This window comes from Oryzias latipes, chromosome 3 (assembly GCF_002234675.1).
Source record: "Oryzias latipes chromosome 3, ASM223467v1".
NCBI lineage: Eukaryota > Metazoa > Chordata > Actinopteri > Beloniformes > Adrianichthyidae > Oryzias > Oryzias latipes.
This window is the reverse complement of record NC_019861.2, coordinates 2,746,747-2,758,627: the sequence shown is the minus strand read 5'-3', so window position 1 is coordinate 2,758,627 and position 11,881 is coordinate 2,746,747. Positions and strand designations below refer to the sequence as shown.

The window sequence follows — 11,881 nt, the reverse complement described above, 5'->3', positions numbered from 1 at the left end:
GAATCCAGATGTTTGTGAGTGAACGTGTGAAGAAGCGTCAGAGAAGCACAGATGTCCAAAGTCAACAGGTTTATTCCTTTAGCACTGAAGTTGTTCACAGTAACATCACAGGGGAATACGTTGCAGTGGTTTTCCTGCTCAGCGGCGGCGCTCCGAGTCCGTTCAGTGTGCTCTGGATTCCCACAGTAGAAAAAGAGCAAAGCGAACAATGGAAGGTATTGCTTTAGTTTTTCTCTCTGATGAGCCTCCTGCTCAGCCTGAGGGAGCGCCCCGATCGCCAGCGAGGCCCCTCTTTGAGAGAACGAGTGAGGATGCATGGATGCACGGTAACCAAAAGAAAAGAGGGAGGGGGGGGGGCTCAAATTTAGAAAAATATCTGAAGGCAAATTCAAGTCCTTGAAAAAAAACTGACAAAAAACATGAAAGTGGGGAGAAGAAAAGGGGAAACGGGGGAGAACAATTCCAGCAACGACATGCAAAGAAAAGACAAATGCTGAACATGCAAACCAGCTCAAAGTCGGCCCTCAAATGAGCGTCTCAGTAAATCGGCTTATATACAGAATGAATGCTGAGTCATCGTAACACATGGGTGGTGGTGGTGGTGTGGGGAGGGGGTTACCAAGAATAGGTTTGTTTCTCTCAAAGAGTCTAAGTCTACATTCATAAATTACAGCAAATCCTTTTTCCAAACATATATTACACAATTTCCCTCAGAAAGGAGGCGAACGGATCAAACGCTCAGAGGATTTCCAAGAATAACTTAAACACATCAGAAACACCATTAAATAAGAACATTCTCTACATCCCTCTCATAAATAACTGATAAATAATGAAAACGTTTCAATCAAATACAAAAATAGACATGGCTGTTCGTCTGAAACCTGCAGATACTCCAAAGGAACCTGAACCATAAAATGATGCCAAACATAAAAAACAAAAAAAATGATGACAAAGGGAGTCCAAGAAAAAGAGCGTATCCTTTTCCGACAGGCCTGGTCACACCAGAAAATGAGAAAAATTCAACGACACATGCGGCTACTAACAATCAGACCTACACGGCCCCAGAAGGGTCAAGAAAAGGATTTGAAGTGCCGTAACCAACATCTAGGATCCAGCAGGGGGCGACTCTACAGACTCAAACTCCTCCTTCCTTTATGAACACAAATAACTCGCAATGAGGGACGGTTTTTCTGTTTTAAATAAATACGATCAGGATTCTATTCAGGATCTCTTATTCCGCAGTTAGCCGTGGTTCTATCCTCACGCAAAAAGAGGAAAGAAAAATGACCAAACTGCTTCATGAAACGTTTCTGAAAAGGAAAATAGAGCAGATAATTTATGAAAAAAGATCCTGTGAAAGTCTGTAAAAACCTCCGCTTGTTGCCCTGAGGAGAGGGTTTGATGCTGCACTAAATCTATGGTTTACAGACTATTTTCTGACGCATCTAATATTTTCTTATGTGGATTTTGACACATGGGCGGAGCTTCTGTGGACTTGACCAATCAAGGGGACACCTGTTGGTAAACATTGGGCACAAAACAAGTGGGCCTACATTTTTTTTATGGGATTGACATATTTCCATCCACATCTTCCAACCGACACCCCCGCCCGGCATTCGTCCGTGGGTTGGTTCAGCGCGGCTGACTAAAGCCATGTTTAAATGCTGGTGTGAGCGAGCCTGAACGGATGACACAAAACAAGGCTGACCCTGAAAGCAAAAGGTCACAACAACACCGTATGTACAAATGGAGCGCTCCTTAGTCTGTACAGGGGAATTCATCATTCGGTGAGCTCTGCTGGAGGCCCCGTGCACAGGCAACCCCCCAGCACAGAGAAACTCCAGATACAATCCAGCCGGCGCTCCTCTCTCCGTCCGTGTCTGTCCTCCATCGCCGCCTCATCCAGGTCCTGCTTGGAGTCACCAAACCCCAAAAAGGAGCTTCGATCATCCTGAGGAGCAGGACTGGATTCAATCAGTCCATGGGGGGGAGGGGAGTGAAGAATGAGTGGGGGTGGGCAGGGCTGACAAACATCACTGTCTTAAGGCTTGATTTTTTTTCTCCTTTTTTTTTTTTTTTTTTTTTTTACATTTCTTCCATCATGTTTGCTGTGGTGGGGGTGGGGGGCAAATCAGCCTATTGATGCGGGGCTCTTGGAGCCTGGGAGCCCCTGACTTTTTCCGAGGTTGCGGACTCTGGTGGTCACGGTGGTGGAGGAGCCGCCGGGGTTAATAGCTATTATGGATGATCCCTGGTGGCAGAGACAGGTCAAGCCATCACACATGTGAGGAGGACAGACACCCGCCGAGAGACCCCCGAGACGCAGAGAGGGACACACGGCAGGGACGGCGAAGCTACACCTGCTACTGATCGGAAACACGGCGGTAAAAGTGACACTCCCATCATTCAGCAGAAAACGCAGAACATGGGTCTGATTTCAAGCCTCCGCGAGCTAAAGCGACCTCAGACCCGATTACTGCGTCTCGCTTTCTCATGCACGGCTACCGCTCCTTAAGGATGCTCCTGCGTCCTGTTGCCGGCAGCCATCTTTGATTTTTCTTTGCTGGAGGGGCATTTAGATTCATTGGGAGGAGGCTGGTTGGGCTTGTTGCTGGGGGCATGCTTGGCGGGGGGGCTAGGCGTGGAGGGGGCGCCAGGGGAGTGCGACGCTTGGATGTTCTTCTCGTCTGAAAAAAGCTGTTTAATTACGTCAAAGAAGTTACTCAACGGGCTGCCTACACAAACGGGAAGAAAAGAACAAAACACAAAGAGAGAGAACAGACAACACATGAGCAATGGGGTTAACATGAGGAGAGGAAGAGGAGGCAATGACATGAGTGGAGAGCAGCAGGAGAAAAGGGGACTCCTTCGCCGCAAAAACTGCGGGCCGTCCAGAAGAAGAAGCGTCTCCCGAACATCCAGATGCACTTTAGTGTTTCCAATCGAGAAGGCCTGAAGTCCGACCTCAGAGTCCCAGTTTCCTCTGCAGGATGAAGGGCCAGCAGGAGCTCTCAGACACTTTGAGGCTTCATACAAAACCTCAGCCCTTTCTAAAGTCGAGCAAAGAATTCATCATTTTTACATTTTATTACATAATTTAAAAAACTACAGTTTTCTGCCAAGTAGCTACTGTATTTGGTCTGTCACTTGGAAACTGTTTTGTTTATTGTTCATGATGCTGGTTTTAAATTAAGATACATAAAGTCAAATATCTGAAAAACTGTAAAAGTCATAATTGACCTGGTGATAAATCATGTCAATTCCTGATCATCCATGGTAACTCATGGTAATTCTTAACAGGTCACTATATTTCATTATAAATTGTGTTCATACATGATGACTCATGATAATTCATGGTAACTTATGATAATTTTTGGTAATTTACATTACTTTATGCTAACTCATGATAAAACGTGTTAGTATATAAGTCCTGATAACTCATGAAGTCATGAGAACTCATGATAATTCATGGTTAAATGAGTTAATTCATAAAAACACGTTACATTTTGGTAGCTCAAAAAAACTCACTAAAACACTTGTTAATTCATTATAACTTGTGTTAATTTATGGTCACTTATGATGACAACAGCAATTGAATCGGTTAGTTCAAAAGGGGCCCAAGTCCACAATTTTTCAAAACAGAGATATTCTATGTTCTATGGTCTTCAAGGGAAAAGTTATCTAATTATGTGTAGAAAAAGTCCCAAGTCCGTTGTAATGTATTGACTATGGTTGACATTTAAGATGCATTAAGTGCTAAATTCCTGGACTTGGGCCTCTCTTGCATGGGTTTAGCTTTATCCCATAGATGGCAGCACTAGTTATCCAATATGGCAGCGCCCCTGTTTAATTAAAGAAGGGCCCAAGTCCAGAGACTTTAGTTTGCTAGTCCTCTGAAATGATAAAAGTGAGTTGCTTCATATTATCATATTATAGCATTTGTAAGCTATGAACTGGTGCTAAATCTGGGTAAAGTATTAATCATTTGGTGTAGCCTCCTTTAAGCTATGCAATTAAAATCATTTCCTGGAAAAACAAACCTCTTGGACTTGGGCCCCTTTTGAACTGACCGATTCAATTTTAAATAAGTAGCAGACCCAAATCAATACTGTTTTTAGAAACACATAAAAACCTCTATATCTGGCTTTTCTTTAATTAGATTTTTTTTAATATGGACTTTCACTTTTCTTTTTTGGTTTGTTTTAAACTAGTCTTCAGAGACATTTTTTGTCTTTTTCCACTGTTTTCTAAGAAAACTGTGCCTTTGGCAGCTCTTCAGTTGGATTCTGGACCTCTGCTGACCTGGTTTTCTGTTCACAAACATCTGATACCAACAAACAGAACCGCGGACGCCGGAAACAAATTTTCTTTCACACAAGAACATTCCATCCTCGTGCTCACTTGTTTTTACAAATCTGCTACAAAGTTAGGTTGAGATGCAAACTAAGATGTCCGTATCTATAAGAACGCTATCTTCTAAAAAAAAAGAAGGTTACTTTCACTGTTTTGGCACTCCCTAAAGAGTCAATTTTAGATATTTTAGATGACTATGCTGTCTTTTTTGTTGTTGTTTCAACATTAACCCTTGACTTCAGAAACACTAACTTTTGAAATCCTGCTGATAACATTAAACATACTTCAGATTTGCTGCTGGTATGCTAGCAGCAGCTATGCTAGCTGCAAAAAATACAAACACGACTTTGACTTTTTCAAATCCAACATTAACGTAAACATTCAGCAAATATTTTCTTAAGAACATTTTACATTACTGCCTTGTTTGATTTCTCAAAATGACGTTTTTATTCTTAGAGACAGGAGGTGGTAATGAGCTAAAATGCTAGCAGGTGAAAAAAACGGATTTTAAAGCTCTGTTTGGGGATTTTTTTTACTAACTCCCAGAATGGTGTGTTTTGTTTCTCTGCTTTTTAGACACTTTGGAGTCGGGACACCCTTTTTTTCAACAGGTTCGGTGTGAGTGAGAATGCTCTCAGAGCTCCTGCTAACCCGCCATCACTTCAGCATCCGTCACAACATCCATCTGCTCAGACAAAGATTCTCCCAGTCAGTGCTACAAGACATTCATGAGGAAATCCATCATGCAACAGAACAACACAGTGCACACAGTAACGAACGTCAAAGTTGTGCCTGGTTAGTGTTCCCGCCGTGTCAGTGTGTGGACAAAAATCTTTGTCTGGATTGGTTACGTTTGGTGAGAGATGAGACTTCTTTCAACCATCACTTACCTCCCTTTGCTCCCAGACTTCCAGGAGTCTGATACTCAGTCAGTGATTATTACTGCTGCATGAAACATCAACATGCAAAGGGTGTGCTAGGAGCCAGACCCACACACAGTGACATGTATCCATGTCAAGGTACCAACACTTCCATCTGAGCTCCTACCAGCTTCACCTACCCTCAAGTTATCCAGTACACACACACATTCACACACACACATTCACACACATGCACACAAAGATTGTGTAGGAAAGAAACAGATTATTTCCATGAGCAATTGTAGGTATACATTAAATGAAATCTAAAAAAAGTATTTGAATACATAACACCAATAATTTACCTAGAAAGCAAAGGTTTCACACTTTTCCTAAAAGGGTTTAATCAGATGGTCAAACATTTGGTTTCACGATGTGATTTTGTCCTGTGAGGATTCACAACCTGCACCTTTGCAATCACAACAGATCTATTGTTTACACGTTGGTTGTGATGCTGTCAAAGTTTCTGTCTTTCTGTAAAGCACTTTAAAAGGATTCCTTAAATAAATCAATTGACTGTATATGAGAACTGGACTGAGTGGCTCCTCCCCCCTGGCATCCAAACAGGAAGTACCCGCTGGTTCCAAGGAGCCAAAAACTTATAGGCAGTGTCCAAATTCCCGCCCTAACCCTAACTACTAAAAAACTAGATAGTGGGGCACTATGTAGTGCCCTGGATTTTAAAAGCAATTCGGACGCCATGCTCACTACTTTTTTTTTTTTTAAACGCCGGATATGACGTTATTAATTTCACAAAATGAAAATCCAATTAATGTAAGAGTTTTGCACGATTATTTATGAGTCCACTGTCTTCTGAAGATAAAAATGTTGATGGTTTATAAAAAAATATATTGAAATAAATTCTTTTGGCAAAAATTGTTCCAACGCAATGCATTGTGGTCTATATTTATCAATGTAGAGACCTTAAACGAACAGTGGTTTTTCGCAGAGACTTCTGGGAAATTTCTAGGGCACTGGATTTTGGAATTGTAGATTCGTACAGCGCCAGAGAATGGCAAACGCCCTATATGGTGATTAGGGGAGGAATTCGGACATGTTAGTCATTCTATTAGTCAGAATAATTCTTGCTCTGATACCTTTATTTAACACCTTCTTGATAATCACAATATTTTTTCTGTAGTTCAAATTAATTAAGTTGTAAACTCAGTCAACAAGTAGGCGGTCTCACATCAAACTTTCAAAGCGTTTGATTGACAGATTTCATGCAGGGGGGTGGCCTTCCAACAAGCTCACTCCTTATTGGTAGTGGTTGCCATAGAAACAGAAACTCGGACCAATCACTGCTTACTGACGGCTGTACCGCAGAAAACGGCGACTGAATGGACTTATTGGAGTGGGTGTCACTGACTTGAAGCAGTTCTCTGATACAGTCAATGACCAAAACGTCAAGTACAGCTTTACCTTTGTCTTTAAGTATGAACTTGTGTTTAGTTGATTTTTTTAAGGGTAAACCTGCTCTTCAGAAACGAATACTGTCTACAGGGAAATCCTGCCAGCCTGTGGGATGAGCAGCAGAGCTGAGGAGGTGGGCCATGCCCAACAAAGACACGCCTGATCGGAGCCTGAACGGCAGAACCTGTGGGTGCCGTTTGCTTCACCAACCAGCCAGTGATATCTGACTCATGTGGGTTTGGAACTGGACTGGAACTGTATGAGTCCACATACAGCTTTGAAAAAGACAGAGACAAATAACACTAATAAAGTGACATCTTTGGCAGAGGTAGTGTCATGATGTGGGTCCTCCCTCAAAATACAAAGAGAGATCCACATGAGATTCTGCCTCCAGGAGCAATCCTGTTTTTATAAAGTCTGGGACCAAACGCACTGGATGACCTGCCAGCAGTCTTGCCTTCAACCTCAGTGAACACTTGTGGGATTGGCGGGTTTTGATGCGTAAAGGAGCCTTAAGGACTCTGTCTCTGCTCAGAGAAAAGAAGCATGGTGCCAAAAGGCCAAAAATACAAGAGAACTCTGTGAGAAGATGCTTAAAGACAAACTGTGACTGAGGTTTCGGATGCTAAACCTTTACCCCCGCTGCTTGTTTGGGAGGAGTATCCTGCCTAAGGGGCGTTAAAGAGCACATGTGGTAAATCTGGCCTGGCTGAGGTCAGAATCCGTCCTGACTGATCCATTTCCATGAGATGGCTTTCACACACGTGCACACCCATGCGCGCACACACACACACAGTGTTATTGCATACAGGCTGTGTTGGTGCGGGCCTTCGGGGTGTTGGCATTAGGTGTGTTAGAGTCAGTCGGGGGGTGAGGGGGAGGAGGGGGGGGTCCACCACATCTTACCACGCTTTGATGATTTACTGGGCAAAGAAGGTGAGCGCTGAGAGCCATCTGAGAGCAGAGGAAAGTGTCAGAAGGTCCCAACTTCATCGCCATGTGAGCTGACATCAAGCAGGAATCCTTGACCCCCCCCCCCATTGTTTTTTTATGTTTATCCATCAGCGTTCGGCCCATTTTTCTGACTGATACGACAGGTTAGTTTATGGTCCTGAGGTTCAGCGTTCAGAGCAGAACAAAGCTGGAACAGTTTCCTTCAGCCTCTGAGGACATTTTGAGCCCAAAGAGACGTTTTTAACGTCTTCAAACAGAAATGCTGTTGAGAAGGAGCTGACTTTAGCCGCTAAGAAGAGAAAGTTCTTCTGTCTTTGTGAGAGAGAAAGGGATCATGGAAGCTCAAGCCCATTTTTTCTCACTGTGCTGTTTGAATGTGGATCCAGCAGGATCCACAGGTTATCCTGGTTTCTATGGGAAGAAGACCAGACGCTGATGAACTCGTCCTGGAGAGATCCATCTGTGTGGCAGACCTAAAACCTGGGAGCCATAGAAAGGCTGATGATCAGCAGCAGAGAGGATTCACTTCTGTGACTTAAGGAGGATCTGAGGACTTCATCAGCTTAAAAAATGAAACATTTCTTCAACGATTCTACTTTAAGAAAATGGACTGAGTATTAGCGGTATTCTGTATCACAATAAGTGACTGTACTACGTGTTTCCACAGGTGGCATTCAAGCTGCAGCCCCCGGAACCAGAGGTGACTTACAAAACAACTGGAAAGGTAAAAGAAAAGTGAGTTTAAACTTTAGCTTAGAGGCTTAGAAATGACAACTGTGAATTGTAAATGTTTTAAATAGTCTTTGGATTTTACTTTTGTTTTTTATTACTTTTGTCGCTGTCTGGACCAGGACTCCCTGAAAAAAGAGATTGGAAATCTCGATGAGACTTTTCCTGGTTGAATAATAATAATTACATAAAATCCTTATATCTGCATTTTTATCAAATTGAGTTTTAACCGCTTAAATGAAAAATAAAAACGTATGTTAGATATTAGTTTGTTCATCCGTTTCATTTTTCTATCGTTTGTGTGTTTAAGGCTGATGGCTTTATTTTGGGATGTCTTCTTTGACAAACAACAGGCCCACTGAGCTGCTGACCGTTTGTGTGTTGCGTGTTTGTGAATAAAGTTTGATTTGAATTCATTTGGCCATTTGAAAGTTACAAAACATAATAACGTAAAAAAATCTGCAGGAAATTTGCTGATAAAAACAAGACAGAAAACTTGCACCCTTGTTTTAAATGCAAAATATAAAATGCTGTCACACACACACACACACACACACACACAAAAGTACACACTCACAAACGCACGCACACACAGAAGTCATCAGAGGCTGTCTGTGTCCGGAGGATGGCAGCAAACAGGTTTGTGTCGGTTTGCTGAGTCATGTTGCAGCAGGCTGTAAGAAGCATGCTTTGTGGCGCTCTGGTGTTGGCCAGCTCGTGTCTGAATGGCGGCCTGGACCGTTAACACACAAACCAACGCCATTGTCGCCCAGCGGCCACTTTGCCGTACTGCGTGTGGTTCTGGGTTTGGGTCAGGGCCATTCAGTCCACCGAGAGGCGGCAGGCCGAAGCTGTGGATGAGGAGCAGCAGGGAGGTGTGGAGGGGCGGGACGCAGGAGACAGGGATGTGGAAACCCGGCACATCTCCACGGTGACGGGTGAAGCTGTGCCTGACAACCGTTCCCCTCTGTGGCAGTGAGCGTGCACGTCGGAATCACATCAAAGCAGAAGTTGGAGGGAAAATGACACTAGAGCCTGACTCTGAGTGCACTTTTATAAAGGGAGGGGTGAATTTCAGCCACGGACGCCTGCAAAGCCAAACTTTAACCAGAGATTTGCTGTAGTTACTGCACTTTGCCACCAGAGGGAACCGTTATCAAATGAAAAACCACAGACTAGACCATGGAAACAACACGGCACCAAACAAAACCAACAGACAACTGGAGGACAAAGTCTCTCTTTCTTTTCTTCCGTCATATTAAAATTTGTTTATCTAAAGAGTCGACCGCAGATTTACCAAAAAGTCTCCAGAGTGTCGTCTGAAGCCTCAGACTCTGTCCAAAACCTCTGTGGAGGAGCCTGAAGCTCTTTGAGGCTCAGGTTAATCCAACTGTGTATGTGTGTGTGTGTGTGTGTGTGCATGTGTGTGTGCAGGAAGGCTGTCCTCTGCTGAGTGGGATCTAATTCGGTCTGCAGAGGACAGATGAGTGTGACGCACAGTCCCGTGTGGCTGTGCTCGTCTGCGTGGACGCCCGCTGACGTGATTGCGCTGCGTGTGTTGGCGTGCACGGTGTGCTGCGCGGCAGAGACATGCACGGGGAGACGCCACGTGCCAAAGCAGTGCGCTGAGCCCAGGGGAGCTGTGGTGTGGCTGCACCGTGATGCCGGGGGGGGGCAGGGGCGGAGGCTGTGAGGGCGTGGAGGACATGGACGGGGCGGGGAGGGACTTTTAGGCGTGGTGGTGGTGGCGTGGCGAGGAAACTTTGCTTACCAGATATCTGCGGCTGGATGCCGGGCTGGTCGTTGGTGCTGAGCAACTGGGCCTGGATGGTCTCGACCACACGTTTGAAACGCCGGCTGGGACCTGAGGGGGAACCAGAGAAGACGATGATGCTGAGCCAGAACCGCCTGCAGGAGCTCGTGTAGAGCAGAAATGAGCAGAAGAGAACTCTTAAGGTCACAAAGCCACTACGTACGTTTTGCATATTATGTGGGGGAAAATTGGTGAATAGATGTGGAAAAAGTGAAATATTTGTTGTCTTCATGTGAAATCTTCACAGATGTATCACAAATGAACCACAATAAAACCACAAAAGTACAAATACACCAGGCAAAGAACATGTAAGCCAGCGGTGAACCGTGTGTGATTACTGCACCGTTTGTATGCATTTCATTAGAGACTTGTGCATCAATTCTGTCATTTGAACGAGTCCGTCTAGGCGATATATGAGTCTGCGGTTTGTGCGTCAACAATCTGTTAGACATACGTGGAACGGTCGTGGAAAGACACAAATTTGTGTTTGCATCTCACGAAGGCGTTAAAACTTTCAGGGATGTGTCTGAATTATCAAAACTGAAACTGTAAACAATTTGATTCTTTTTGAAGATGAACCTTTGCGGAAAATATAAAACACACTATCAGCTGCAAAGAACCTCTTTGTCTACGTTCCCCCAAGCCCTTCGTCCGTCATGTTTTGGAGGAAACCAATGAAAGGAAGACATACTGCCCCCTGCTGTACGGGGAGAACCCTGGCGTTCAGACCCGGTGAGGCTGGAGCAGAATGTGTCCCCCCAGCAGGAGAGTTTCTGTCTGTTTACCTGACAGCAGGGTGAAGGTGACTGAGTAGATGCCGTTGTCCTTGGTGGTGCTGGTGCTCTCTGTGTAGGTGATGTCCACCTGAAACTTGACGGGCTTCTGGAAAACCGTGGGTCCGGCGGTCGACTTGTACTCTGCCCGGAAACTGGTCTGAGAGATGACGCTGTGGCTCAGGCTGGGAATCTGGGAGCGAGCAGAAGAGCCCGGTCAGCAGCGGCAGAGCTTAGATTTGAGGTGTGACAACTGCTGTCAGACTGAAGAGCCTGAAAATCTGAGAAACCGATTGTGCCAGAATATTATGTAACAACAAAAAAACATGTTTTTTCTCAATTGTTGAGGCTCACCGGAGCCAGAAAGGAAAAGATCCGGATTTGATCCAGGTCAAATCTGAACCGTTCAGATGTGTGGAACCAAAAACCTGCTGGTTCTGTTGGGTTTACAGCAAACGGTCATCATGTGGTCAGCACACGGCCTGAATCTCTGAGTGTTTCCTTTTCTTCTCGCACGTTTCTTTCGGTTGAATGAAGGTTTTGATGATGACACAGCCCAACAGTGGGATGGGTCAAGGAGGGAATCTATCAAAGTGAAGAAGACTCACGGAGAGGAAGGCGTGGACGATGTCGGCCTTTATGGAGCTCAGAGGTTTGTCTCTGATCACGATGAAGATCTGCTCCTCTTTCTCCAGGTTGATGAAGTTCCCAAACCAGGACTTCTTAGCCAGCCTGCAGGATGAAAAATAAGAAGAGGATTCTTCATAAATGTATGTGATGTTTGTCGTTTATAAACTATTTCTAAAACATCAACTTTCCCAACAAATGTTTAAGCACTATGTGTATGTGTGGGTGGGGTGGGGTGGGAGGTAAAAACTTGCAGTTTGCAGCAACATGGCTGCCCGTCTTTCTCTCTCACCGCAGACAGA

General features: G+C 44.5%; 1 protein-coding gene across 5 annotated transcripts in view; it reads right to left on the bottom strand.

The window, feature by feature from the left end:
• Nucleotides 1–54: 54 nt before the first annotated feature.
• The window catches only part of LOC101159565 (serine/threonine-protein kinase BRSK2), a 129,432-nt gene continuing 117,605 nt past the window's right edge, over nucleotides 55–11,881 (bottom strand). For 2 of the 5 annotated variants that reach the window (XM_023950574.1, XM_023950581.1), the window contains 5 exons: nucleotides 11,561–11,684; nucleotides 10,965–11,145; nucleotides 10,138–10,230; nucleotides 7,590–7,637; nucleotides 55–2,735 (listed from right to left, as the gene is read on the bottom strand). In XM_023950574.1, the coding sequence (XP_023806342.1) occupies nucleotides 2,512–2,735; nucleotides 7,590–7,637; nucleotides 10,138–10,230; nucleotides 10,965–11,145; nucleotides 11,561–11,684 (670 nt within the window). In that variant the 3' untranslated portion in view covers nucleotides 55–2,511. The remainder of the gene's footprint in view (nucleotides 2,736–7,589; nucleotides 7,638–10,137; nucleotides 10,231–10,964; nucleotides 11,146–11,560; nucleotides 11,685–11,881) is intronic. The other 3 variants (XM_023950579.1, XM_023950594.1, XM_023950588.1) reach the window with 3 other exon arrangements.